Genomic DNA, 25793 nt, shown 5'->3' with positions numbered 1-25793 from the left:
TTTTTTTTTGCAAAGATACAGTATTATCTGAACAACCTCTGCATATATATATATATATATATATAAATATAAAATATATATATGTGTGTGCATATACTTATAAACTTAAACAATCCTGCAAGCTTGTGTCACTCATAGTAGCCCTTCCTGCTTCATAACAGAGAAGAAAACTCCAACAAAGAGCAAAAATGCAGCCCTCCCAACCAGAGGAACCGAACCACATCCATCTGGGGCTGCGAAGAATCCCACCAGCTCCAGCTGGGAGCTTTAACTTGAGTGTGAATTCATCTTTTTACAGCATTTCTAGACACTGGCCATTGCTAGACAGTGTCATGCTGGGACACGTGCCACCCTCCGCTGTGCCCAGCCCTTGGGGACAGCGCCCCCAAGGACAAGGAGCAGCCCTTTAACAGTTGGCCCTCACTCTGCAGGTGGGCTGTGACTTCCTAACTCAATTCAATACCTCTAGGCAGAACTGGAGAAAAGAGAAAAAGGCAAGGAGATTCTCTCTGAGAGGTGGCCACAGTAACACAGACCAGGTGCCCAGAGCACATTCCTGGATGTTCAAGAGTCACTGAGCAAGAAACCTCCCAGAGGAGATGGTTTTGTTTCATCTGAGAGCTCCTTCCTGCCTCTGAGGAAAAACATTAACACAATCTGCTTGAGATAAAGTAGAGGCAGAGGTCCAAGGTGTCAGGCTGGGTGAGAGAACGCTTCTGGTGTTAGCTATGATAGCTGTCATCGTCATCAAAGTAAGAATCACAATCTGACTCATTGTCAATCATAAAGTTGTCTTCATCAAGGTCATCATCATCATCGTAGTCTTCATCCCACTGTGGATAATACTCCTCATCTTCAACCTCCTTGCCATCTTCCTCTGTGTTGGGGGAGTCACACAGGATGATACGTTTTTGCCTGTTGAGAGCAGAAGAGCAGAGCCTCTGCTGTGAGCATCAGCTGCCACCCGGCCCCACAACACCCTTCTGTCTCAGCAACCCCATCCAAAGAAACTCCAGAGTCCAAGGAGAGCAGCTTCCATAGCTGAGTCTGCAGGGATGGAGCTCTCCTGATCACAGCTGCATACAAGCAGAGGTTTTGCTGGCTTCCCTACACCACTATGTCACTTAAATTGCTACCTCAAGCCACAAAACAGGATGTAAGTAATCAGTGTCTGTCAGTCACTCTTTTGTATGTCACTGAGGACAGGAGAAAACTCTGCTCCCCTCCTTTTTGCCTGCACTGCCTCACCTTGCCCTGTTACCCCGCTAAGAAAACTCACCCTGTACATGCAAGGGCTGAAGCAGGCACATTGGCGAGTTTCAGCTTTCTCTGAACAGCATCTCCTGAGGTCTGGAGCCCAACGTGGAAATCCTGTTGGCAGGGAAGGACAGCCAAAAGAGACAAACAGTATGTAAGCTGGGGTGTATTTTGCGCTGCAAACCCCTACCCTGCACACACACAACCCTGAGCTGTTCAAGCCCTTTGGTTTGCCCACAAACAAATCAGACCAGAGCCAGACAAGCCACGACAGCCACATGGCCTTCACCTGTGTGGAGTGCCAGAGAATTGCAAAGAGCCGCTCCCTGATCTGCCGCACCAACTCCAAACCCGCTCGGAAGTGCTCTGCCTTCAGCAGCTGAAGAGAAGTGGCCAAGTCCTGGTACTGCAGCAAGGTTTCCTCTGCAATTCAAGGCCAACAGAGTCATGTGCATCCCACACTCCTGAGCAGAGACCCAGCCATAGCTGCTTAGACCTCCTGTGCACATGCATCCCTCTTTCAGAACAAAACATGTTGCTCTTTACTGCAGCCAAACTGCTCTAGTGGACTTTCTCAGAAATGACACCAACAAGGCAAAAAAGGACTGGGAGAAGGGAGGCCAGCTGGGTATATATGCTATTGCCCCAGTAGAGAGCTGCTGCTCTTTGACTACAGCTGGAAATGGTAGTCACAACCTCAAATGGGCTGCAGGCCTTACCCAGCAGGATCTGCAGAGCATTAGTGAGCAGCTCCAGGTTCTCAGTCTGCTGTTCCACAATATCCACGCTCTCAGTGTCCTGGTTATAGTAGCTGTACACACAGGAGTAGGCCAGCACCTGGAAAAGCACAGACTATGCTGTTAAGCACCCTCCTTCAGCTTCAGAGTGGGCAAGAAGGGAGCAGCATCAAACCCTTCCAGACATCATTACAAGCGGCCTCTGGCCTGTGCCCATAGCCCAGTGAGCCATTCTGACAAGGGACAGCAGTGCCAGGCTACCCAGAGCTACTGGCAGGATTGGAAATGAATGTGCAATTATTTCATATTGAAGGCTAAAATAACTGGTTGTTCCCACCTGCAAACCGTCACAAGAACACAGACTGTAAATGCACAAGTGTGGCTGACCAGCAGGCACAGAGTCAAACCCATCAGGGCCAGGCAATGCTGGGCAGCCCAGGCTGAACTAGAGAGCCAAGAGAATGGAGCCCAAAGGGAAGCAGGCATGGTGCTATACAGCACCAAGAGCCCACAGCAAAGGCATTTCAACACGTGGCAAACTCCAGTTAGGAATGAATGACCCCTAAAGCCACATAGGCACCCAGCAGGGAATGAAATCACTGATTCCATTTTAAAAAATGGGCCAGAAAATTCAGCAGCAGCAGCAACAAGCAACAGTGTAGCCCAGAAAACTCGGGCTACCACACTGAGAAGACAAAATAGAGTCAGGCATCCTTGTGCCACATGCCTCTCTCAAAATCAAGCCTACCTGCAAAACCAAGGTGTATCTGCAAAGTCAGTATTGCCAAGACAATTCCCACCTCCTGCTGATGTTTCGGGACAGATCAGGCATTACAGGCCTGAGGTGTCACAGGTTTACTGCACACACACAGTGGCTGCACTACAAATCCTTTCTAATCTGTCTATGAGGACATGCAGCAGGTAACTCACTGCTTTCAAAACATCGATAGTTCAGGAAATGAAGTTAAGAAAATCGTAACATGAGCATCAAGAAGAACTTCCTGATTGTAACACAGCCTCAGGAGAGCTTTCAAAGTACCTTCACTGGGGCATTTCTAATAGGAATGGACCCAACCCAGTGGATGAAAACCCTAAATACAGACTTTGTGTTGATTCCATGGTGTCAGCTGGAGCTGAGCTCCAAATCCTATGACGTGACTGTAAGGAACACTGCAAACAGAGCTCAGCTTAGACTCTAAGCAGGGAAGGGCAGACATGAGCTCTTCCCCTGTCCTGATGCTACTCCTCCCCTCAAGCTTTCTCTGTCTCATCTTATTTGGAGAAGAACAAGGTTGGTGTCTCCTCACTTTAAGAAAGGCATAAAACACACCAACAGAACTAAGTCTAAATCTCAGTAAGACTTTATTGTCCAGCCTTACCTTCCGTGCCTGTTCTAGCACTTTGCAGGCATCAAGAGCAAAGGTCAAGTTCCTAATTTTTGGCATCTCTCTCATGGAAGAAATGCTGTTCCTCAGACTTAGGGCAAATTCCTGCAATAACCAAAGGAGGGGGGAAGAAAAGTCAATGTCACTGCCAAGCTTCACAAGATGGAAAAAACAGCACCTTCCACACAAATAATTGCTAAGCATTCTGAAGTGCCATCCCAGAAGATGCAGGCAGCAGCAGAGCATTTAATGCATCCAACTATGACATTTCTACTGTGCCATCACTTCAGCCTTTTACAGCACCTCAGCTCTGGGCAGACCTCAGCCTTCAGTCACCATTGCTTCCAACTCCTGCCCCTCTCTGAGCCCCTGAACACCACAGGTCAGGTGCTCAGTTTCCACAACAGACTGGATAGGAGAAAGCAGCCAAGGACCACTCCTCAGTGTCAGAGCCAGGGCAGAATGACCATCCAGTGATCCCCAGGTGGGTGTGAAGCCTGCTTCTAAGCAGAGAAGACACTGACCCAACAGCAGGAGCCCTGCTCACCAGGGCAGCAGCTCAAGGGAAGGAGGAGCCTTACCCTGGCGTGGTGATGAAAGGTGCATCTCTCGTTGTAGTCCTGGAAACGCTTCTCCTGCCAAGCTGCTTTACTCACCTGGAAGAAAAGGTGCAGGAGCTTGTAGCAATTTCCCTCAAGTACCAGGGCTGCCTGGTATGCCTGAATTATTGCCAAATGCACAAGGTGCAGAGTAAAGGGCCCACGTGGAGATCCTTACCGTCTCTGAGGGGCCTCTGAAGACAAGCATGACCCAAGGAGACACAGCAAAGCACTCACCATAGCAGAGCAGTTGTAATAATCCTTGTGATTGGGTCTCCAGGGCTTGAGGCAGCGCCAGCAGAAGCCATGATTACACTTCGCACATGTCATACTGCAGAAGGACAGGGGGAACCACTCAGTCCTGACAGCCACTTGCAGACAGTTCCTGACAGTGCTCCCCTGCACCACAGCCGGGGACTGTGCCACCCAGCCACAAACAAAACTCTGTACTCACTGCAGGCACCCCTCGTTTTTCTCTATCTGAGCCTGGCAGTTTGGGCAGTGCTTGGAAATGAGCTTAGCCAGATGTTTGCTCTGGGCTTCGCTTGTCATTCCCTCATAGTATCCATCATCATCCACCCACCGAGACATGTGGCTGCAGCTGGCAGGGTAATGGGCCTGAGAGAGAGAGAGAAAGACAATCAGCCCACCACACAAAAGCAGAAGGGTGTGTGCCAAACCTAAGACAGCACAGCCCTTGACCCAGCTCGGCCTCACCTCTGGGAAGTTGCAGTTGAAGCAGGATATCCAGGAGCACTTGGAACAGGCTGCTCCATAACCAAGTCCATCCTTGAGGAGGATCTGGTCACAGCCCTGAGGGTTGGTGCACCATGTCAGGTTGGTGCAGCACTCCACGTAGCGTCTGAGCAGCGCTTTTTCATACTGCAATGAGAAGCCAGGAAGGAGATTTAAGCCTGAGAAGCTGCATGGTTAGGCCTTAAAAGCAGGGCGTGGTGCTCTGGGCTATGCATCTCACCAAATACCTGCTCACAACAAAACAGCACTCAGTTCACCCTTTCACTCCCTTTGTGTTCATTCTTCTATCCCCCCTGTGCCATATCTGGAAGCTGTTTCATTTCACAGAATTGCTGAGGTTGGAAGGTATTTCTGGAAATAAAACCTGGTCCAACCTCTCCAGCTCAAAGCAGGATTGCTCGGGACTGTGTCCAGTCGGATTTTGAATATACCCAAGCACAGAGACTACAAACCCCTCTACCCAAACTGGTCCCGTGTCTCGCTACACTTACTATTGAAAAAAAACCCAACCCCAACAACCAGTTTTCTTATGTTTAAATATAATTCCAGCATTAGATCTTCATACAATTATCCAGTTATTTTGAGCTCAGGATTGGACTAGAGACCTCCGCAGATTATTGCAACCCAAAATATTCTATGACTGTATGTGTGACTCTGCATCAGACTCTAACACTCCAGCCACACCGCTTACTGATCAAAAGGAAAAGATAACATTTCAGTGAGAGCATCAGAGCAAGTTGTTAAAATTAGCTGCTGTTTATGTCCACCTGCAATAATTATTTCTTTTTATAAAGCAGTCACAGCAACAGGCTGTTAAATCCTGCTTTCAGACATGTGTGACTGTGGGATTTGCAAAGGCAGTGAAATCCGGCTGGCCACCATTATCACACTGCCAGTCTTGGTAACAGGAAGGGGAAAAGCAGCAACAAAATCATCTGATAGTGGTGACCAAAAGACAAGAGAGCTTGGACACGCAGCAAGCAGCCCTGGTGCCTCACCTTGGCGATGATCTCCTGGGAGGACAGGATGGAGTAGATGAAGGCAGTGGTGGGCTGAGCACGGCACTCGGATATGGGACAGGTGCAGTTGACAACCATGTTCTGCTCAATGCGGGTTGTCAGGTACTCCCTCCAACAGGGCTGCCAGGGCACAAGAGACATCACACCTGAGCCTGGAGGCCCTCCCCACCCAGCAGAGGGTGCACAAAACCCCACAGATCACGGCTAAGTACCCCAAAGCATAAAAATGGGAACAGACAAAACCAGGGAGTGAAGGATCGCAACAAAAAAAGTGAGCTGAGAAAAGAGAATACTCTGAAAAATCCCCTGATAAGGCAGACAAAGAACACCAGCTCCAGCAGCAATTCCCTGTCAAGCAGCAGGAAACAAAGGCCCCAGGACCCTCACCTTGCAACAGTAGTGCATGCAGCAAAGGGTTGGTGGCTTCTCAGTGGGACACAGCTGGTTCACACAGACTGGGCAGTGGGTTCCAGGGCTTGGGGGAGGCTGGACATCCTGTACTTGCAGCCCTGAGGAGATGAGCAGGGCCTCACGGTTCTCCACATAGCACTGGATCAGGAAATCCACATTCCACCTACAGTGCATGAGGAGGTGCTGAGCAACATCATCCGGTATGCTCAGGGTATCCTGGACCCGCTGTACTGTCTGGTTCATGAGCAGCTTCGCCTCCTCGGGACTGAGCGTGTGCCCCATGGGCACCTGCAGCATTGCCATGAGATATTCTTCCTCCCTGTCTGTGCCAGGACTCCACCTGACACAGAGAAATGTCTCATGTTCACACAGGGTGGAGAGGCACACCCCTCCACACCCGGTGACATGCACCCTACCAGTGCAGGCCGTCTCTGCTGTCCTCCTCCAGACATGCCTGGGCTGGCCTGCACTGGAAAGTCATCTGTGCTTGGCCACCAGGAGGTGTTGTGGATTCAGCAGAGACGTATTCCAGGACATGAGGCCTCCCCTCCTGGCGCCGGAGATAGCCCTGGTTCAGCAGGTGCAGGACGCAGGACAGCACGTCCACGCTGTGGCAGCAGAAGCTCAGGAAGCGCAGCCCCGGCCCCAGCTCGCCCTTCTGACAGGCGCGGATCACCTGCGGCAGCAAGGGAGCCCCGGTGCGGCGGCTGCAGCCCCCGCGCAGCCCCGCGCAGCCCCCGCGCCGCCCCCGTACCCTGAACGCCAGGCTGTCCACGTGCAGCCGCTTCTCCGCCTTGAGGATGCGGGCGATGAGGCAGCACAGCACGTTCCTCTTCCTCTCCAGGGCGCTCACCTCGGCGCTCTCCGCGCGCAGGTACCTCTGCTGGGGCAGCAGCCTCAGCCGGCGCCCGCGGCTCCGGGCCAGGGCCGCCTGGTTCAGCCGCAGCGCACCTGGAGCCAGCACCCAGCCGCGCTCAGCACGGGCTCCGGCTGGGCCCTGCGGGAGCCCCGGGACCCTCGTGCGCCCGGGGGAGCCGGGCCGGGCCTCCTGGGGCCGCCTGAGCTGCCGGCCTCCCCGGCCCACGCGCAGAGCCAGAGCCGGGCGCCCGCGCTGCCCTGAGCCCCGCCCCACACATCACCCCCGGCCCCACGCCGGCCTGGGGCCCGCCCTGGCGCACGCACCCGCGCCCCGAGCACCCACGCACGGACACCGGTGCACCCCCCTGGGGCTCGGGCTGCCCCCTCCCCTGGGTGCCCCACTCACCCCCAGGGCTGCAGCTCCCCACCAGGACGCCCTGGCCGTGGGTCAGCGGTGTCAGCGCGTGGCGCAGCAGCTCAGCCGGCAGCCCCGTGTCCCGCAGCAGGGCCTCCACAGCCACCTCCTGCAGCACGGGGTGGGAGGGCACGGCCCAGGCTCACCGGCCACAGGCCCGGCCTAACACCGGGGCCCTGCGCCCCGGCACTGCCGGAGACCCCACGGGCAGGGAAGGGAGGCCACGGCCCTGCCCTGCCCCAGCCCCTACCTGGGCGCTGTTGAAGCACAGCAGGATGTACATCTGCAGCGTGGACACGTGCAGAACGCAGTCTCCAAACTGCAGCTCAGCATGGCCCAGCCACGTCCACTGCAGCCGCCGGGGCTCGGTGCGCTCCCAGCCCGGCCGGCTCTGCCCTGCCGGGGACAGCAGCAGCGCCGGGGATGGGACCAGCCCTGCCCGGCGCTCCCTGCCCAGCACTTGGGGCCGAGCTGCCCTGGAGGGCCTGGGCACGGCCCCGGCCGCAGCACTCACTCTGCCGGCAGAAAGCAGCAAACTCCTCCAGGGGCGAGCTCAGCACCGCCGGGAAAAACCTGGCAGGGTTATCCATGTGACAGAGCGGGGACACGGGCCAGCAGCGCGGGGACAGGGCCAGCACCTTCACCTCCACCACGTCCGCCCCTGGGGCCGCTCCCAGCACCTGGGCACGGGGGCACCGGGGCAGCCCGGGTCAGGCTCCAGGATCCCCGCGGGGAAAGCCGCGGCTCCGGCCTCCCCGCGCCACCATCGCTCCCTCTCACCTCGTCCGGGCCCGCGTCCAGCTCCAGCAGCCGCCTGTCCTGCTCCTGCAGCTGGAAGAGGCAGAACTGCCGCTGCAGCTCCTCCGACTCGGCCAAGTTGCTCAGCATCTCCTGGGGAAAGCGGCTGGGGAAGCACGGCCCCAGCTGCTCCACGATGCCTTCTTCCAGCCACGACGGGCCTCGTGTCAGGAGCCGGTCCCCCAGGTAGAGCCTGCCAAGGCCACCGGCTCCGGTCAGGGCTGGGCCCCAGCCCCACGGCCGCCGGCCAGGAGAGCCGGAGCTCCGTGCCCGGCCTCACCCACAGCACACGGGCCCGGCAGCACGTGCCGTCCCCTCCTGTCCCCGGCAGGGAAGGGACCGCGCACGCGGGCAGCACCCGCGGGCCCTCCACGCTGCACGGCCCAGGAAAAGCAGAGCGGGAGCAGCAGCGCTGCACCGAGCCGGGCTGCACCAGGGCCCCGCTCCGGGGAGGCGCTGCAGCCTCACCTGTAGAAGTGTTCAAAGCTGTGGGCGAGCTCCAGGCCGCTGAAGACGCCGAAGGGCTCCAGGAACCGCTGCAGCCGCTCCAGAGGATCCGCGCTGCCCGCCGCCCCACGGAGCTCCTGGATCCGCACGTCCAGGTACCGGGCAAACTGCTCGCTCACCTGTAGGGGAAAGGGTTGGCTGCACACAGGACTCACCAGGTGCCCCCAGGGCTGGGCTGGGGCAACATCCCTGAGGGGAGCAGCCGGAAACTCCGGCACTCCCGGGCAGGGGCCGAGGGTGCCCGGGCACCAGCCTGAGGCAGGAGCGTGGCAGGGCCGGGCCCTCGCTGGCACAGGCACCCCACACCTGAGTGGGGCACCATCGGGGTGCCAGGGCAGGGCTCCGTGGCCCAGGGGGGAATGGGACGGCACCCACCCAGAGCCTGCCCTGATGCCCCGGGCCAGGGCAGCTCCCAGCCCGTGCCAGGGGCACCGGGGCCTCTGCCCGGACTCACGTGCAGGGCAGTGAGGAAGGGGAGCTGCAGCAGAGCCCCTGCAAAGCCCTGGCCCAGGGCCAGCACGAAGGCAGCCTGCTGCCCAAAAAGCTCCTCCGTGGCCCCGCGCAGGTGCTGGTACAGCCGGCAGTACCGCTCCGCAAGGTCTGGCGCCTGCCCCGCCGCCTGCAGGAACTGCTGCACCTGTGGGAGCAGCACCAGGCTGAGTCTGAGCAGGGTGAGCCTGAGCAGGGTGAGCCTGAGCAGAGTAAGCCCCCAGCAGGGTGAGCCTGAACAGGGTGAACCCCCAGCACGGTGAGTCTGAGGACAGTGAGCCTGAGCAGGGTGAGCCCACAGCAGGGCTGTCCCCACATCACTGCAGGCTCTGCGAAGGCCAGGTACAGCCCTGTGCCCTCCCCGTGCTCCCAGGGCACTGCCAGATCCCTTTCCCTGGTCCCAACCACCCAGGGCAGGTCCCACACCCCTCCCAGCTCTACCTGCTGCTGCACCACGCCACGCCAGCACTGCGAGATTCCCCACAGCCCTCTCGACTTCTCCCCCGCCACCTTGGCAGTTTTGGCTGGCACCTCCTTGTTCTTCTCCTCCTTCCCACCTGCCAAGGGTCAGCCTCAGGGTCAGCGTGGCTCCGTGGGCAGGCCCCATACTCCCCTGCCACGGCAGGGTCGAGGGCACGCCGGGGAGGCACGGCCACCGTCGGGCCGTGAGCACAAGCCTTCCCGGGCTCAGGAGCCTCCGTGCCACGGGACAGTCCCCAGAGGAGCCCCACGGGCACAGCCTGGCCCTGGAGCAGTGCCCAGCCAGCCCCGGGGCGGGGCGGCCCCCGGCTCACCCGCTGCTGCTCGGCTCTCCTCCGCCTCGGGGCCGCCGGGGTCCACGTGCACCAGGAGCTGGGTCAGGCGCCGCACGCAGGAGCCGAAGGCGGCCCCGCGGCCCGTGGCACGGCTGGGCAGCTCCACGCTCTGCAGGTACTCGCTCAGCAGCCAGGCCAGGGGACTGACTCCAGCGGGGTCTGCGAGGCCAAGCAGACTCAGACCGGGCGCCTCCGCCCGGGGCGCGGCGCGGGCGGCTCCCGGAGGCCGTCGGGTACCTGGGCTGGTGATGCTCTGCACCAGAGGGTTCACCAGGGCCTCCCAGAACGTCCTGCCCAACGCCTGGGCCGCCTCGTCGTCAGGAAGGAAGCGGCTGGCAAAGCTCTGCTCGTGCTGCAGCGCCCGGTTCAGTCTGTAACAGCCGCCGGGCAGCGCACGGTGCCGAGGGCTGCGGAGCTCCCAGGGGAGCAGAGCAGCGCTGCCTCCCTGCCCTGCCCCTGCCGAGGCACCGCAGCTCACCGGCCCTACCAGCCCCCAGCGGCCAGGGAGGGCCCCTCGCTGTCTCTGGCGCTGCCCCCAATGCCCCTGGGGCCCTGGCAGCCCCTGCCAAACGGGGCCGTGCAGTGCCCGAGGCCACGAGACCCTGCTGTGCCTGGCCGACCTCTGCCTCCTCGGGACGTGCTGGCCCTGGGGGGGACAGCATTCCTCTCTGGGGGTTAGCCCGGCCTAAAGCCAGGGGACCCCAAGGTGGCCCTGGCCACCCGGGAGCTGATGGCCAGCAAGAAGCGAGGGCCCCTCCCACGCAGGCGGCACAGCCAGCGCTCCTTTCCCGGCCCTGCATCCCCTCACAGCCGCGTCCCCCCGGGCCCCGGGACACCCTGGAGGACGCGATGGCACGGCCGGGACACAACTCACCTGTCAAAGAGCTGCAGCAGCCGGCCCCGGTCTCGGCAGATCTCCTGGCTCCAGGCGTGAGCCCGAGCAGCGCAGGACAGGAACGTCCGCCGGCACAGCTGCTCCCTGAAGATGGGCCACAAAGTGGGCTTGGGACCCAGCACCTCGATGCCACGCACGCGCGTGTCGATGCCACCCTAGGGGACAGCGGGACCTTCAGTTCCTCGGGCACGGTGCCCCACGCCGCCATTCCGGGCCCAGCCCTGCTCCCTCCCTACCTGCTGGCACCGCTTCACCCGGATCTGGATGACGGGCCAGAAGCGCGTCATGTTCTCCAGCAGGGTCACTCTGCTGTCCGAGGGCAGGACGGTCACCTGCAGGAAGGCACCGAGCCCTCAGCCCGACGGGCAGCCTGGAAAAGGCCGTTCCCACCTCCCGCGGGCGCCTCCCGGGGCCTCACACCAGGGCCACGGCGAGGAGCGGCCGCGCTCCCGGGGGCACTCACCGCGCCGAGCTCCGTCCTGACGGCGGCGGGGCTGTCCCCGCCCAGCACCACCACCCGCGACGGCATGTAGCTGGAGTCCTCGCCGGCCACCAGCATGCTCAGCTCCCTGCGGCGCGGCAAACACGCACGCGGCTGCCGGCCCGTCCCCGGGAGCACCGGGCCCTGCCGGCCGCGTCCCGCTGCCCCCGGGACGGGGCCGCTGCGGCGGGGCCGGCGCGGATCCCCCGGGCCCCGTGCCCCGCGCACGCCCGGCCCCACCTGATCACCACCCCGCGCTGCATGTGCACGGTGATGAAGTGCGAGCCCGTGCTGCCGTTCGACTCCCAGTAGGTCTTGGGGTTCCCGTCCGTGAGCCTGCCGGCCTGGTGCGAGTTGGAAGAGACCTGCACCTTGTCCCAGCACTTGTCCTCCTTCACCTCCGTGCCGGAGCCTGTGAGCAGAGCGCATGGAGCTTCCGGCCGCCGGGCCCGGGCCCGACTCCCCCTGCCCGCGCTCACCTCGGCACAGGTTGCGCAAGAAGACATCAAAGAAGGGGATGCTGACGGGCTGCTGGCTCCGGCGGTGCTCCTCAATCTGGCCCAGGACCAGCTGTGGGACGGGACAAGGCTCTCACCGGAAGCCCCGGCTCCTCCTGCCCTCAGCCGGGCCCTGCAGGGCTGCGCCGGGCAGCGAGCACGAGTCTGTCCCTCGGTCCCAGGACAGCCTGACGGCCCCAGAGCCGCATCCCGGCACGGCCGTGCCTCCCCAGGCCCACCTGGATGCAGCCGGCCAAGATGCCGCCGGTCAGCTTCTTGTAGAGGCCGGCGTACTTCTCACACTCCGCCAACAGGTCGAGCAGGGCCGGCGCCAGCGGCGGCACCGCGCTGTGCTTTTCCAGGGCTTTGGACAGAGCCTCGCGGGTGCCCCCGCGGCACATCACCACCGCACAGTCCCTGCTGGCGCTGCCCAGGCGGTGCAGGAAGCCGACGACCTCCTGCAGCACCTGCCGAGACGCGGCCGTGACCGGACGGGGCACGGCCAGCCCGGCCCCCCGCGCTCCTGCGGTCTCCTCACCTCCCAGCTGCCACCGTGGCTGCTCAGAAGGGATGCGCAGGGCTCCACACACTCGTGCCAAGGCAGCACGTCCTCCTGGTAAGCGTCCAAGAACTTGTTCAGGATCCTGGGTGACGGAGGGGCCTGCTCAGGCTGGGGCCCAGGGACGGCGGTGCTCCAGGCAGCCCCGCTTCCCCGTCCCGCCGGAAGGTGCCTCTCAGGGACTGGCAGCCGAGGCTCCCCTGGCACCTGGCGCACCCCACCAGTGCCCAGGCACGTCCTCTGCTGCCCCTGCGTGTCCCCACGCGGCCCTGTGCCCCAGGACGCTCCAGTCGGCACCTGCCGTGCGCCGGGCTGAGCCCGTCCCCAGTGAAGAGCATCCGCCAGCGCCCGCAGACACGAGCCGGGCGTGCCCAGCACGAGCACCAGCGCTCCCACACCCGCTGAGGGACTCCCAGACCCGCCGGTCCCCCTGCACCCACCTGAGGACGCTCAGGCTCGCGGCCTTCTCCATCCCCAGCAGCCCCAAGCTGCGCAGCACCAGGTGGAAGCAGCTGCGGTCCTGCAGCAGCCACGCCCCCTGGCCAGAGGGAACGGGGCCTTGGCCGCAGAGCTGCCGCTCCAGGGCCACCAGCACCTCCCTGGACAAGGCGCCATCGTCCGGGGCGCCCAGCAGCATCCGCACGCCCTGCGGGTCCAACGCGACCTCCGCGCCTGCGGTGACAGGGACACGTCAGCCCGGCCCGGGCCCTGCCCGAGCGGCAGCGGCCCCTCGTGGGGCTCAGCCCCGCCGGGCCGGGCGGCCCTGGCACGGGCAGGGTGGGCGGCGCAGTACCCGCAGCCCCCGGGCCCAGGGGCAGCCGGTGCTCCGCCAGGCGATTGACGGCGCTCAGGGCCAGCGCGGCCTGGGGGCGGCCGCTGCTCTGCCCGTCCCTCCAGCAGCTCTGCAGCACCGCCAGGAGACCGCAGCCAGCCAGCTGCTCCGCCAGGCCCCGGTGCCCGTCCATCAGCGTGTTCACCACCAGCAGGCCGTTCCGCACCCCCGAGGAGCCCCTGCAGGGACACGGCCGTGCCACTCTCCTCCGCCGGGCGCAGAGCCTCCCCCACGGCCGGAGCCACCTGCCCTCCCTGCCCGTCCTGCCCCGGCACATTCCCCCAGCCTCAGGCGCTGCCCACGCTCTGCCCCTACCCCGGGACCCTCTGCATGGTGCTCAGGGCAGCGGGGATGCTGCTCAGCAGGCTGGCGCGGCCCTCGCCGGAGGCAGAGCCGATGCTGGCGAAGATCTCCCGCATCATCTGCGCGTCGCCGTGGCTCCAGGACGAGCATTGTCCGGCGGCCTCTCCCGGCTCCCCGTCCGCGGCTCCCACCAGCACCTTCAGGGCCTGCGGGACGAGAGCGGCGGGGCAGCGGCCCCTCCAGCGCGGCCGGGGCAGCCCGAGCCCCCCCTCCCACGCCGACAGCCCCGGCGCTCACCGCCAGCCCGGCGTGCTGCACCAGCGCGGAGCGGCCGTGCTGCTGCATGCGGGCCAGCACGGCCCGCACGCCGCCCTCCGTGGCGAAGGGCACACGCCACGGGCAGCGGGCCAGCAGCACGGCCAGCAGCCGCAGCGTCACCGCCACCAGCGCCTTCTCCGCCGCCTCCGCGCTCAGCAGCTCCGCGGCCGCCCGCACCAGCTTCTCCCTGAGGGGCACGGGACGCCTCAGGCCGAGCCTCCCGCCGCTGCCCCGGGCCCCGCCGGCCTCCTCCTCCCTGCCCGGGACAAAGGGACGCGAACCCGCCTCTCCTCCCGCGCTCCCACCGCCACCCGCCGCTCCGGCAGCTCGGCACCGTCCCCACGCCGCCCGCGGGGCCCTGCGGCAGCACGAGGGGTGCGCGGCACCCCGGCACTCACCCGGCGCTCCCGGGGCCCGGCCCGCCCTCGGCCGTGCCGAGCTGCTGCTCCCGCTTGGGCTCCTCCAGGATCCTCAGGATGTGTCCCAGCCCAGCCAAGCGCAGCCCCAGCTCCGAGCCGCTGCTCTGGATCACGTCCAGCACGGCCGCGACCTTGTCCAGCGAGCCGCCCTCGCTCGGGCCCGCGGAGCTGCCCAGCGCTGGCCGCAGGGACGGAGGCGTCAGGGCAGCGGCGACTCCTCCAGCGGCTCCCGGGGCGCCCCACAGCCACGGAGCCAGCACCCACGGGCACCCCTAGCCCAGGCAAGCCCTGCCCAGAGCCGTGCCCCGCGCCCCAGCGTGCGGCAGGACATTACCCCGGCTCTGCTCCTCCGTCGCCTCCGGCAAGAACAGCCCTTCCCTCTCCAAGAGCTCGCTGAACAGCTGCTCGTCCGACTCCGGTGCCACGCTGCGGGCTCGGGGCGGCCCCGGCGCCGCACGAAGCTCTCCCTCCGCTGCCTCGGCCGTCGCGCCCTCGGGGCCGCCGTCGCCCTCTGCGGACGCTGCCGCGCTCCCTCCACCGTCCCGCTGCGCCCCCCGACCGGGGCCGTGTCTGGCGTAGACACGGGAGCCGCGCAGGGCACGCAGAGAGCCGCCCTGGCACCGCTGCTCCAGGAGCCGCAGCACCTTCCGGGCCAGCTCGGCAGGGACCGACAGCTGCACCAGGGCTTCTTCCTCCACCTCCGACGGCCGCGCCCACGGGGCCAAGTTAATTCGGGCTCGCCGCACACCCCACGGCCCCGGCGGCGGCCGCGGGCACCGGGGACGCAAAGGCTGCGCCGCCAGAGGTGCCCAGGGCCGCTCCCCACCGCCACCCTCCCCTGGCTGTCCCCGGCCCAACTCCACCAGCCCGCGCCTCCCAGCCACGCTCACCACCCAAGCGCGGCCGGCAGAGCGACCCCAGGGCCGTGCCTCGCCCGCCCAAAGCTGGCTGCGCTGCCACCCTGCCGCTCGGGGGACATGGCCCTTCCTCTCATCCGCGCTCACCGCTCTGCTGCGCCAAGCTCCACGCTTCCGCCATCCCCGCTCACCCTCCCATTTCTGCTGCCCCGTTCAGGCTGTCCCTGCACGGCTCACGCTTGCCATCTCCTCTGGCCCTGGTCCCTTCCCCAGTGCTCCCTTTGCTCCTCTCTCCCGTTTCCCTGCCGCAGGCACCGGCCCTACCTGCTCTCCCTGGTGCTGCTGGATGAGCCCGGTGATCTCTTCCCGCTCCTGTGCTCGCAGCTTCCTCACAAAGAAGAGCAGCTCCCACCACTCGGCACGGCTCAGCGCCTCTGCAGCCTCGGGCGGCCGCTGCCCCAGGTAAGGCAGGGAGTACAGCCCCCCCAGGGGCTTGCACAGGAACGGCTGTGGAGCTGCAGGGAGCAGAGCAAGGAAGGGCACTGTCAGCTCTGCCAAAGCCCCCAGCCTCTGCCGCACACCCCACATTTCAATTCATATTCTGCGTGGGATATGGTGCCTGTAAAGAGTTATACACAGAAGTGAAACAGAGCTCTTGCTTCTCCCAAAATCAGAAAGACCACGAAAAGGAGAAACCTAACGAAGTTTGTTTTAAGTTAAACACTGCACACTGACGTGAAGTTAAGCCTTTAACCACAAGAGGTAGAAGCCATTTAAGAAACCATCTTTTTAACTGGCAGTCTTTTCAAAATGTGCAATTTGCAGCTGATCTCATCAACATTCCCTCCTGCAGCCGTAAATCCAAACCACTCTACACAAAAGATATCCCAGAAGATCACAGCTGTGATAAAAGAGTTACTTTAATAGCTTTCCCTGGCTAGAATCATGTCAGATGGTGAACAAGAAAGGGGTATCTGAAGCCTGGATTCTGCCTTTTATTTTCTTCCAGTACAAGGGCAATGTTAAATGATTCTAGGAAATGCTGCAGATGTCTTATGAAAACAGTTCTTCAATACTTTTAACACCTTGTTAAAAGCTTAACAGTATGAAGGTTAACAAATCGTTGCTATGTTAACGCTTTTGAAAATACTTATCACCTACTTAAGGGGACTTGAGTGGCCCCTAAACAGCTTCATCTCTCAGAGAAATTCTACCTTCATGTTTTGGCAGTTTGGTCAGTTAATTCAAACATAAAGTTTTGACAGTTAAAGTTTAAATCAAATTTTATGTTTTTCGTATCATTACTTTTATCATACATCTTGAGAGAAGTCTAGGGTTCAAAAATACTCCATTCACTCACAAGACATGCAACTCCTTAACTACCTTTACATGGTCACACAAACTAACAGTGCTTTCTAAACCCAGCCTGCTGCTTGCTGCGTGTTTGGCCAGATAAAGGTCACCACTCCTCTGCCACAGGACAATCAGAAAAAAGAGATGATATGCACACGCATCACAATCTCACCTGCGTCAAGATTAAAGCTTTTCCTCACACCACATTCCTTTTCCTGAGCAGCAGGATCTTCCTGCTGGCCCCCAAAGCCAATAATCTCCAGTATGTGCCAACGCATCCAGTAGGTCCGACCCGTTGAGTGCCATAAAACCTGAGGGTCAAACAAATCCAGACCATCAGATTTGCTCACTTGTTCAATCCTCTTGCTGCATTTGTCCTCCCATTTCCCAGATGCCTGGGGACAGGAAGCGCTGCTCAAGCAGCACACCACACAACCTGTGTACAGATTTCAGCACACACATTGTCCAGTTTTGAGGCATACCATCTTCACTAACTTCCTGCCTTGGTTACACCTGGATCTTTATTTTTATAAAACCACTACCATTGCCTGCAACCACTACAGATCTCATTTAGTACAGCAGCAAAGACATGAGTGCATCCAGTTAATCACACCTGTTCCGAAAGTGCCAAGCTGAAGGTGCCTTGGGAAAAGCAGGCAAAGGAAGAACGTAACCAACGCCACCTCGAGGCAGATGAGCTGTATAAAAAGTACCTCACGGCACTTTTATAACCCTGGCCATTCATCAACCCTCTCAAACAAGTTTTGAGCTCTTGACAAGCATTCCTCAAAGGAAGCAATTGTTTCCTCTGCTTTGTCCAAGTTCTCTCTCAAAAATCAAAAGGGTTTTTTATGGCTTCCCACACCACAGCATTACATTTAACCTTCTGAGCAGAAGGAGAACACAGCAACAGCAAGTACAACATGTCAGTAACTTTAAAAAACAGCAGAAAAACATATGGTTTGCCTGTTTCACTGAGCTCTTTTGGAGTTGCACCAGCGCTACTATGAACCCACTGTGCTGGACAGATGAGATGCTGACAGACTTTGGGAAAGCACTGTATGGAAGGAGGTTGAGTTAAACTACACACAACAGCAAACAGTCCTCAATGCATCTCTGATCTAAACTAGTTAGGCACCAAATGCCATCCCAAAGGAGTCATGGAAAGATATGGCTGCAGGACCAGACACAATAGTGAATTTTCTTAGGAGAGGCAAGGAAAGCAACAGTAATCAGAGCGACGAAGGAAAGATGAGACAAGGTAGGAGACAAACTCATGATGCATGGGCCCAGTTGCCATTCAGATCTGGTCTTGTCAGTAGTGTGAACCTTACTGAAAACAAGCCTGGATGGAGGAACTGCAAATCCATTCAAACCAATTAAACAAAAAATAGTGCAATGTGCACTCAGAGACCAAAGAGCCAACAATCTCCTGGGCTGCATCAGAAGCAGTGTGGCCAGCAGGCGAGGGGAGGTAATTCTGCCCCCGTGCCCTGCTCTGGTGAGACCCCACCTGGAGAACTGCACCCAGCTCTGAAGACTGAAGTACAAGGCATGGGCCTGTTGGAGCAGGTCCAGAGGAAGGCCACAAAAACAGTAAGAGGGATGGAACACCTCTGCTATGAGGAAGCATTGAGAGAGTTGGGGTTGCTCAACCTGGACAAGAGAAGGCTCCAGGGAAACCTTACAGTGACCTTTCAATACTTAGAGGGGGCTTGTAAGAAAGATGGGAACAGGCTTTTTAGTAAGGCCTGTTTTAGAGGCTAAGAAATCTTAGCAGCACAACCCATACAAAACCAGACAAGCCTTCCATGCAACCCACCCCTCCAGCTCTGAAAGGTGAGTATTTTGCTAGGACAGACGCAGACAGCGATACGCACTATGCCACGCCTGTGGTCCAACTCCCTGCACATAAAGGCATCATTAGGAATTCATCGGTCACCCCGGTCCCTCCCCTCTGCCACTGCAGCCAGAACAGTCTCCCCACGACCCACCTGTACTGTGTGCATGCTGTTTGTGCCCTGGAGAAACTCGCCTTCCTCCCCAGCCCTAACGTCACCGCAGTCCTCCAGCAAGCGCACCCGCATGCCGCGCACCAGGTTTGCCTGCAAGTACTCCACGTAGTCACCGCTGTCTGCAAAGTCTGATGCGGTCAGGAAGGTACAGCCCTGCTTTTTGGGAGGGCCAGGATTTGAAGGCACCGTGGGCTTTTGGGCAGCAGCACCGGCCGGGGCCTCGTGCTGGAAGATGGAGCGTGCGGGGCGAGGCCGCAGCTCCCGCCGGGGCAGCGCCTCTGCCTCGTGCCCGTGGCTCCAGCCCATGGCGTGCACCAGCTCCGAGATGAGGTCTGCCATGGCCATGCTGAACTCAAACTCCTGCTTCACACGGCTCCTCTCCTCGGGGACGGGGCTGGGCACAGCACAGCCCTGCTGCTCCTCCCCCTGCTCCATGCCGCTGCTCAGCTCGTCCAGGAGAGAAGTCACACGCAGGTAGCGCTTCACCAGGACCAACAGCTGCTTCCCAGGGACCTGCAGCAAGCACAGCTCTCACGCTCAGCCCGCAGAGCACCTCCAGCCCCGGCTCTCTCTGAGCCACCGGCCCGTCCCCAGGCAGGCTCCCCGAGAGCTGTGGAGCAGCCGGCAGCAGCAGAGACCTCTCGGCCCACCCTCCCCTCCCCGCTCGCAGACCAGGCTCTCCAGCTGCCTCTGCACCACCCCCGGCTCTCCCCAGGCCCGGCTCCCGAGCCGGCTCTCCCAGGAGCCCGTCCTGCTCTCCTGCCCACCTTCAGCTCCCCTCCTGTCCCGGACAAGGGGGCCAGCCCGGCCCCCGCTGCCACCCCTGCTGGCCCCTCGTGCCCCCCAGGCCCGGGGTGCTGGCGGGTCTGGCCCCACCTGCGGGAGGTGAATCCCCTCGAAGGAGATGCAGCGCTCTGCAGAGGATGTGATCTCAGCAAACAGCTCCAGCAAGGTGCAGCGGCTGTCAAAGTCCATGTGCTGCTCGATGTCCTCCTGCTGGCTCAGGGACAGCAGGACATAGGCCCGGCTCTCTGTAACAACAGCAGAACAGAAACTCTTCAGGGCCCAGGAAGAAAACCCTCAGCCCACCCTCCCTGTGAGACACAGAGCTGCAGGAAGGAACAGCTTTGCTGCTCAGTGTCACCTGATCGTGTTCTGTCCCTTCCTCTGGAGTGGCAACATTTTGCTCCCCAGTGTTTTTTCTACCCCTACCTAAAGCTGCAAGATTCTCCCAAAGCTGCAACCCCAAATAACTGATTCCAGAACAGGGTCCCGGGGAAGGAAAGAAGTCAAGTTTTAAGATGAATCAGCCCCACTTCAGAGCTGCATGAACTCAGGCCATAGGACAGGGAAAGCCAGATCTCCTGTGGGATACACAGCCAGAAACCTTCCAGGTGCACCCAAGCCTCATGGGGCACTTCCAAGCCATGGCAGCACCTCTTAAATGAGGACCAGCCTCTATCCTGGGCCTAAGGAAAGGCTCCCTGCCAAGAACAGGCCAGAGACATTCCAACTGACAGCTTGGAGCAGGGACACCCCACACTCTGCCAAACTCCTTGGCCTAAGTCCTCCTACCAGCTAATCAACATCCCAGCCCAGAAACCTGGCAGGGGAAAGAGTTTCTAACTCCCAGGAGCAGTCCAGACAACTGCAGCCAAGCAAGTCTGGAGGGCCCAGACGGATCCCTCCCCGAGACGCGCCGCTTGCCGGGCCTCTCCCCGCTCCCAAAGGCCCGGCACCCCGAGCTGCCCGGCCACAGCTCCCCGGCGGCCCCGAGCAGGAGCGGCCCCACCTGCATCGCGCGCGCCCAGAGCGCGCAGCATCTCGCCGGCGCCGCGGCGGATCCGCTTCTCCTCGTGGCGCAGCAGCGTCAGCAGCAGCTCCAGGGCTCCCGTCTCCCTGAAGGCGCCCGCCAGGGAGTCGATGGCGGCGTAGGCGCCCAGCACGTGCAGCGTGCTCAGGACGGAGCGCTCGGGCGTGCCGGCCTCGGCCGCCTGGCGCCCGGCTCGCCGCACCAGGCTCCGGACGTCGGCCCGCATCTCCCGCAGCGAGGCCTCGTCCGGCGCCTCCTCCTCTCCCGGCCGCGGCCCCTCCGGCTTCCTCCGGCCCGGCAGCGCGGGGCAGCCGGCGCGGACCTCCTCCGCGGACATCCACAGGGAGATCTCCTCGGCCTCGCTCTCTGCGGAGCGGCCGCCGCCGCCTCCCGCCGCTCTCTCCTCCGAGCTGAGCACGCTCCACCGCACCAGGTATTCCGGGCGGCCGTCGCGGCCTCGCCGCTGCCGCAGCAGCTCCTCCGGGCGGGCCTGCAGCCTGGGCCCCAGCTGCACAAGCAGGGCACCGTCGTGCTTCTCGTTCACCATGGCAGCGGACGCGTCTGCAGACACAGATGGGAAGCAGGGTCAAGCTTTTACTTCTTTTCTTTGGGGAAAGCGTGAGCCGGCGTAGGAACAGGGTAAAAAGCTGGCCTGTCATTTCTTCTAAGCGCAGCTAACAAGCGACCTCTAAGTTCCCATGTAAAACTATTTTAAAAATGAGAAATTCCTTTAGCACAGCAATCTATTCTGAGGGTGAAAAATAAGTGTGCCCGTAATAACAAAAAATTTGTTCCATGAGAATCAGTAAAGAAAATATGCAAACAATCCAGGAACAGATAGATTTAACAGACAAGTAAAATGTCTTTTACCAACCAACAGAATGATTAACAAGAAAACTATTAACCAGTTAGAAGTTGCCCTCGAGGTTTGTAAAAACTGTATAAAGAGAGCATGGGGCCATAATAAAGAGCTTTCAAGAGCCTTCTGTGCTTTTACTGCGTCCCTATGTGTGTCATGATCGCCACAACAGTGACAAGCCAGCAGTCACAGGTCCAGGCACAGCTTTTGATCCTGAGATTCTACACCCAGGATAAAGCTTTGAAGGAAAAGCCTTCCAAGAAATCAAGACAGTTTTTCATAAACAAAACCGGTTCTCAGCATTACTGGCACACACAGAAGGAGGTTCTCTTCAAAAAAAGAAACTAACACAAAACATGAAGGCAAATCAGGCCCTTTAATGAGACAGCAAATAATGATGGGAGATTTCAGTCCTGTCTGGATCCCTGCCACTGTCCATAACACGACCCTCACAAATTGCTGCTTTTGCACTTCTGTCTTCCCTCCTGCTTTTTAGCACTTATGATTGCTTAGACTGTGAGTGTACCTAGAGCTCACAGTACTCTCACCGTGCACAGGGACCTCCACATCACCAGGCCCCGAAGAAAACATTGAGCGGTTTCTCAGATTTTGTTCATACACATCAAACCAGGTTCACTCCCTGGAAGTCTCCCAGTATTTCCTCCTTGGCCTCTTCTCAGAATTCTTTGCCTTTACAGTGCTCTGTCAATGGGCAAATTCTACAGAACTAAAAGATTTCTGCTCTCTGTTACCTGACTGTTCTGCATCTCGGGATGTCTTAGGGTAACTTTATGATGCTTTTATCCCTAATTGTCTGTTCTGTTTGTGCTGTATATTGAGTCCTGTGCCTTTAAGACTCGTTCTAAGAGCAAGGAGAAGCACAGTTTGTTTTGAGAAAACTGCCTGACTCCTCCACATTCTTCTGCGGACAGCGTGTTCAGCGGAAGCTTGGAGAGACTGCAGGACAGAGTTTTTTGGGGTTTTTTTTGCTTTTAGTTAGTTTCAGCTAGGTAGGGCAGAGAAGTTCCCTGGACTGTTTTTTTTCCCTTTTTCTTAGAACTGTTTAAACCTGCTCTGGACTGAAAACCCAAGGGAGCACTGGGGGCTGCACCTGCGGCCCACCAGGGCCTGGACCTCAGCATTTTCCAGCAGCGCCGGAGGGACTGGGACTAATGAGAGACTGAGAGAGAGAGCCGAGCTACACCCACAGTAAGAACTTTCTCAATTTGCCATCTCACTCCAGAATGAGAGGTTTTATTGTTTTATATTATTCATTCTTTGTACTTGTTTGCACTTTGCTTAGTAAAATAGGTTTTTCCACTTTTCTCCAAAGAGGTTTTTTACCAGACCAGTTGGAGGGAAAGGCCACTTAGGTTGGCTTCCCAGAGGGATCCTATTCAGGGGTTTTCTCCCAGATTTATCCCTAAACCAAGACACGGGACTACAAAGAAAACACAGTGCTTCTCTGCTTTCATCCACGCAAAGAACAGCATGGGAATACCTGGAAATTTGCTGTCCAACACTGAGTGCCAGAACCAGCAAGCCAGCTGCAGACAAAACCAGGGCCTGAGTTCACAAAGGATCCCAGATGAGGCCGACAGGAAGAATCTCAGAGGAGCTCAGTCCAGCGGCGGCAGGAAACACTCCTACCACTCACACACACCGGCAAGAGAAGCAGCGAAGCAAGGTACCAGAGAAACAGTCCATCCATGTTTATCCAAGGAAGGTACCAACCATCAAAGGCTATGACGGGCACATTGAAAGCATTTTCCAGGTGCAGAGAGAAGCAGCCTGAGCTCCCAAGACATTCACACTTACCTTCAATTGCGCTGCCTTCCTTGGAATCTGCAGCACGCCAGATGGGAATCTTCTCGCAGTTTCCGTAAATAAAAAGACCAAATTATGTTCTCCTGTGCTTTGTAACAGCGTTTAGATGCCGCACCACAAGCCAAAGAATGGTTTTCCTTAGATGAGCTTGTCCGGTGCACATGCACACAGAAGACAGCTCGCACCGACGTGCCTCGGTCCTGGCGCCGCGGGACCGGGCTTTCCTCCGGGCCGTCCTGGATACCTCGGCGAGCCGGGCAGGGCACGGCCGGGCCCAGCCCCGATACGCGGGGAGCCGACTCCCCCTCGAGACGGGAGGAGGGCAGCGGCCCCGGAGGCGCCGGTCCGGCTCTGCCCGCGGCCCCGGCACCACCGGGAGCGCCGGAAACAGCGCGCCGCTTCCGTGCCCGCTACGGCAGGCGGCGAGGGACACGGGTGTGGCGGGAGCTGCGCGTTCCGCGTCCGCGCGCCGCCCTGTTCCCGCCCTCCCTCAGAATCCCAGGACGGGTCAGGCGGGAAGGGACCGCGATGGCGTCATCTGGTGCGGGCTCCCTGCTGAGGCGGGGTCATGGCAGAGCTCATGGCACAGGATTTCATCCAGGTAGTTCTTGACTCTATCCCCTGTGAGGGAGCCTCCACAGCCTCTCTGAGCATTCCCGGTGCTCGGCACTGCTCAGGGAAGAAGTTTTTTCCTCACGTTCATGTGGAACTTCCTGAGCCTCAGCTCCCGCTCGTTGCCTCTGGTGCCGTCGCCCGGCACCGCCGACGGAGCCTGGTCCATGCTGTGACCCCTCCCTGCAGACACTGCCGGACATTGCTGAGGTTCCCTCTCGGGGTCTCTTCTCCAGGACGAACGGGCCCAGCTCCCTCAGCCTTTCCCCGGATCTGAGGTGCTCCGGTCCCTCCACCGTCGTCGGTCACCCTGCGCTGGAGCCGCTCCAGGAGCTCCCTGTCTCTCTTGTCCTGAGGACCCCAGAACTGGACACAGCACTCCAGACCGGCCTCAGCAGGGCTGGGCAGAGGGGCAGGATCACCTCCCTGACCTGCTGGCAGCGCAGTTCCTGATGCAGCCCAGGACCCCGTTGGGAATGTGCCACCAGAACACTGCTGGCTGCCCCACAGGGCCCCTCAGGACAGCTCGTGGCTCCCAGAGGGGTTCCAGGCACGGCCGGAGCTGGCACCATAGCTCAGAGCCTCTCTGTGGCCAAAAAGCTGCTGATCTCCCACACCAGCAACGGTGGGGAGCGGTGGAGAGGCGTGAAAGATTGGAACATCTGAAGACGTGAAAGATTGGAACATCTCCTGATTCCCCTGGACAATGTCAGAAACGAGAACAACTGGAAGCTGCAACCTGAAGGAGGCATCTGCTAGAGTGAGCTGCTTTTTGGTAAGTAATACAGCATTACTAATCAATACAACATAATACATATAGTAAATATCTTGCGTAGAGCTATATAATATGCACTTACAGTTGTGCCGTGTGTTGGTACCATTTCTCTGGTGATTAATTTTCTTCGTCAAGGGCTGTGGCAGGATGGGTGGCAGGAAGGTTAAAAGCATGTCATGTCAGCACTAATATTAATACTGCAAATGTACCATTAATCAAGAATTACAGTGCAGCAATGTCAGGCCCTGGGGAGGCTCCAGCCCTGCAGCCACCCTGCAGCCACCCTGCTGGCTTCAGTGACAGCTGCTGGCTCCCGGCACGTTTGGGGCTCTGGCACTGCCCTGCTCTCAGTGTTGCTGGAGAGCCAGTTGAAGCCAGCTGCACACAAGTCTGGCCTGCTTCCAGCTCCTTTCCAGCTTTGGTGTCACACTGATCTGAAATGACCATATCATAAAATCAAAATTCTTATCTTTTGCCCATACTTCCCTTCCTTCGGGTATAGATTTCTATCAGTCTGATAAGATTTGTTTTAAATTATAAACAAACATTAAAATCATCAGCTAATGGGACTTTGCGTTCTTATTTGATCCTTGAGCAACTTGTATGTACCCAATCTAATTTCTACCCTCAGTACTAATGCAATGGATTAGACAATTTCCATGTTTTACAATAGCAATCAGCAATTAATCCAAACAATATAATTGCAGTTAATTATAGGCTGGATAAAACTGTGGTGTGCTGCGTCAGTTCGTGGAGACCATGCTCTAAACCTGTGGCACCAATGGTGGGTGGATTGTAAATGTTTGTGTTTCTAAGCCACGCTCTTGACTTCTCCATTAGTACATGTGCTCTCTGTTGATGCTGTTCAGACTCTCTTTCCAGAATCCTGTGGATGCTCTTGGAATCTCTGTTCTTAATTAATTAAAAATTAATATGTCATTTTCCTTCCCCGCTCACTACCAAGACATCTTGTTTGTGACAAGGAGAGGTTTTCTGTGCTATTCACACAGCCTGCTTGTGTCTTTGCTCTGATGATCTCCACACGCACTTAGTAGGTCACTTATCCTAAAAATAAAGATTATATCCATGATACCTTGCTCCATGGTACATAAGTGACACCCAGGCCCCTGTGCGCCGGTGATGTGGGATTGCTTGTGCTGAGAGGGCGTTCGTGGTGTTGAACCACCAGCCACACCTGTGTAGGCACGGGGCTAAAAGTGAGGTAGCGCTGTAAAATGAGGCACCTCACCTCCTAACGGGGAGGTGAGCCATTTCAGCTGTCTTTTGTTCCTAAGTACTATCGGTACAATCCTCTCCCCTCCTGAGGGATTT

General features: G+C 59.1%; 1 protein-coding gene across 1 annotated transcript; it reads right to left on the bottom strand.

The window, feature by feature from the left end:
* On the bottom strand, positions 1 to 23358 carry CUL9 (cullin 9). Its single transcript, XM_040058475.1, has 41 exons — positions 23066 to 23358; positions 20368 to 20949; positions 19452 to 19606; positions 18555 to 19088; positions 16733 to 16871; positions 15532 to 15722; positions 14685 to 15048; positions 14330 to 14528; positions 13911 to 14118; positions 13626 to 13819; positions 13272 to 13489; positions 12919 to 13150; positions 12458 to 12563; positions 12159 to 12386; positions 11902 to 11992; positions 11663 to 11834; positions 11405 to 11510; positions 11178 to 11273; positions 10921 to 11096; positions 10284 to 10417; positions 10026 to 10205; positions 9673 to 9788; positions 9197 to 9379; positions 8704 to 8861; positions 8218 to 8428; positions 7952 to 8117; positions 7688 to 7833; positions 7429 to 7546; positions 6919 to 7115; positions 6581 to 6840; positions 6141 to 6504; positions 5733 to 5873; positions 4696 to 4860; positions 4433 to 4596; positions 4216 to 4309; positions 3961 to 4035; positions 3374 to 3484; positions 1977 to 2094; positions 1547 to 1680; positions 1280 to 1371; positions 1 to 915 (listed from the first exon to the last, which is right to left on the bottom strand). Exons 2-41 carry the CDS (start codon positions 20933 to 20935, stop codon positions 723 to 725), a joined length of 7497 nt encoding a protein of 2498 aa, XP_039914409.1. The 5' UTR covers positions 20936 to 20949; positions 23066 to 23358; the 3' UTR covers positions 1 to 722.
* Positions 23359 to 25793: the final 2435 nt, after the last annotated feature.

The sequence above is a fragment of the Hirundo rustica genome, chromosome 3 (assembly GCF_015227805.2).
Source record: "Hirundo rustica isolate bHirRus1 chromosome 3, bHirRus1.pri.v3, whole genome shotgun sequence".
NCBI lineage: Eukaryota > Metazoa > Chordata > Aves > Passeriformes > Hirundinidae > Hirundo > Hirundo rustica.
The sequence above is the reverse complement of the archived record's forward strand: the minus strand, read 5'-3'. Positions and strand labels throughout refer to the sequence as shown.

Excerpts from the sequence above, each read along its gene's own strand:
- CUL9 (XM_040058475.1), bottom strand. The coding sequence starts at position 20,935 with ATGGTGAACGAGAAGCACGACGGTGCCCTGCTTGTGCAGCTGGGGCCC. Across the intron at positions 10,418-10,920 it reads CTGCTGCAGCTCTTTGACAG|ACTGAACCGGGCGCTGCAGC; the intron begins GTGAGTTGTGTC and ends CGGCTGTTACAG. Across the intron at positions 4,036-4,215 it reads ATTACAACTGCTCTGCTATG|GTGAGTAAAGCAGCTTGGCA; the intron begins GTGAGTGCTTTG and ends CTTTTCTTCCAG.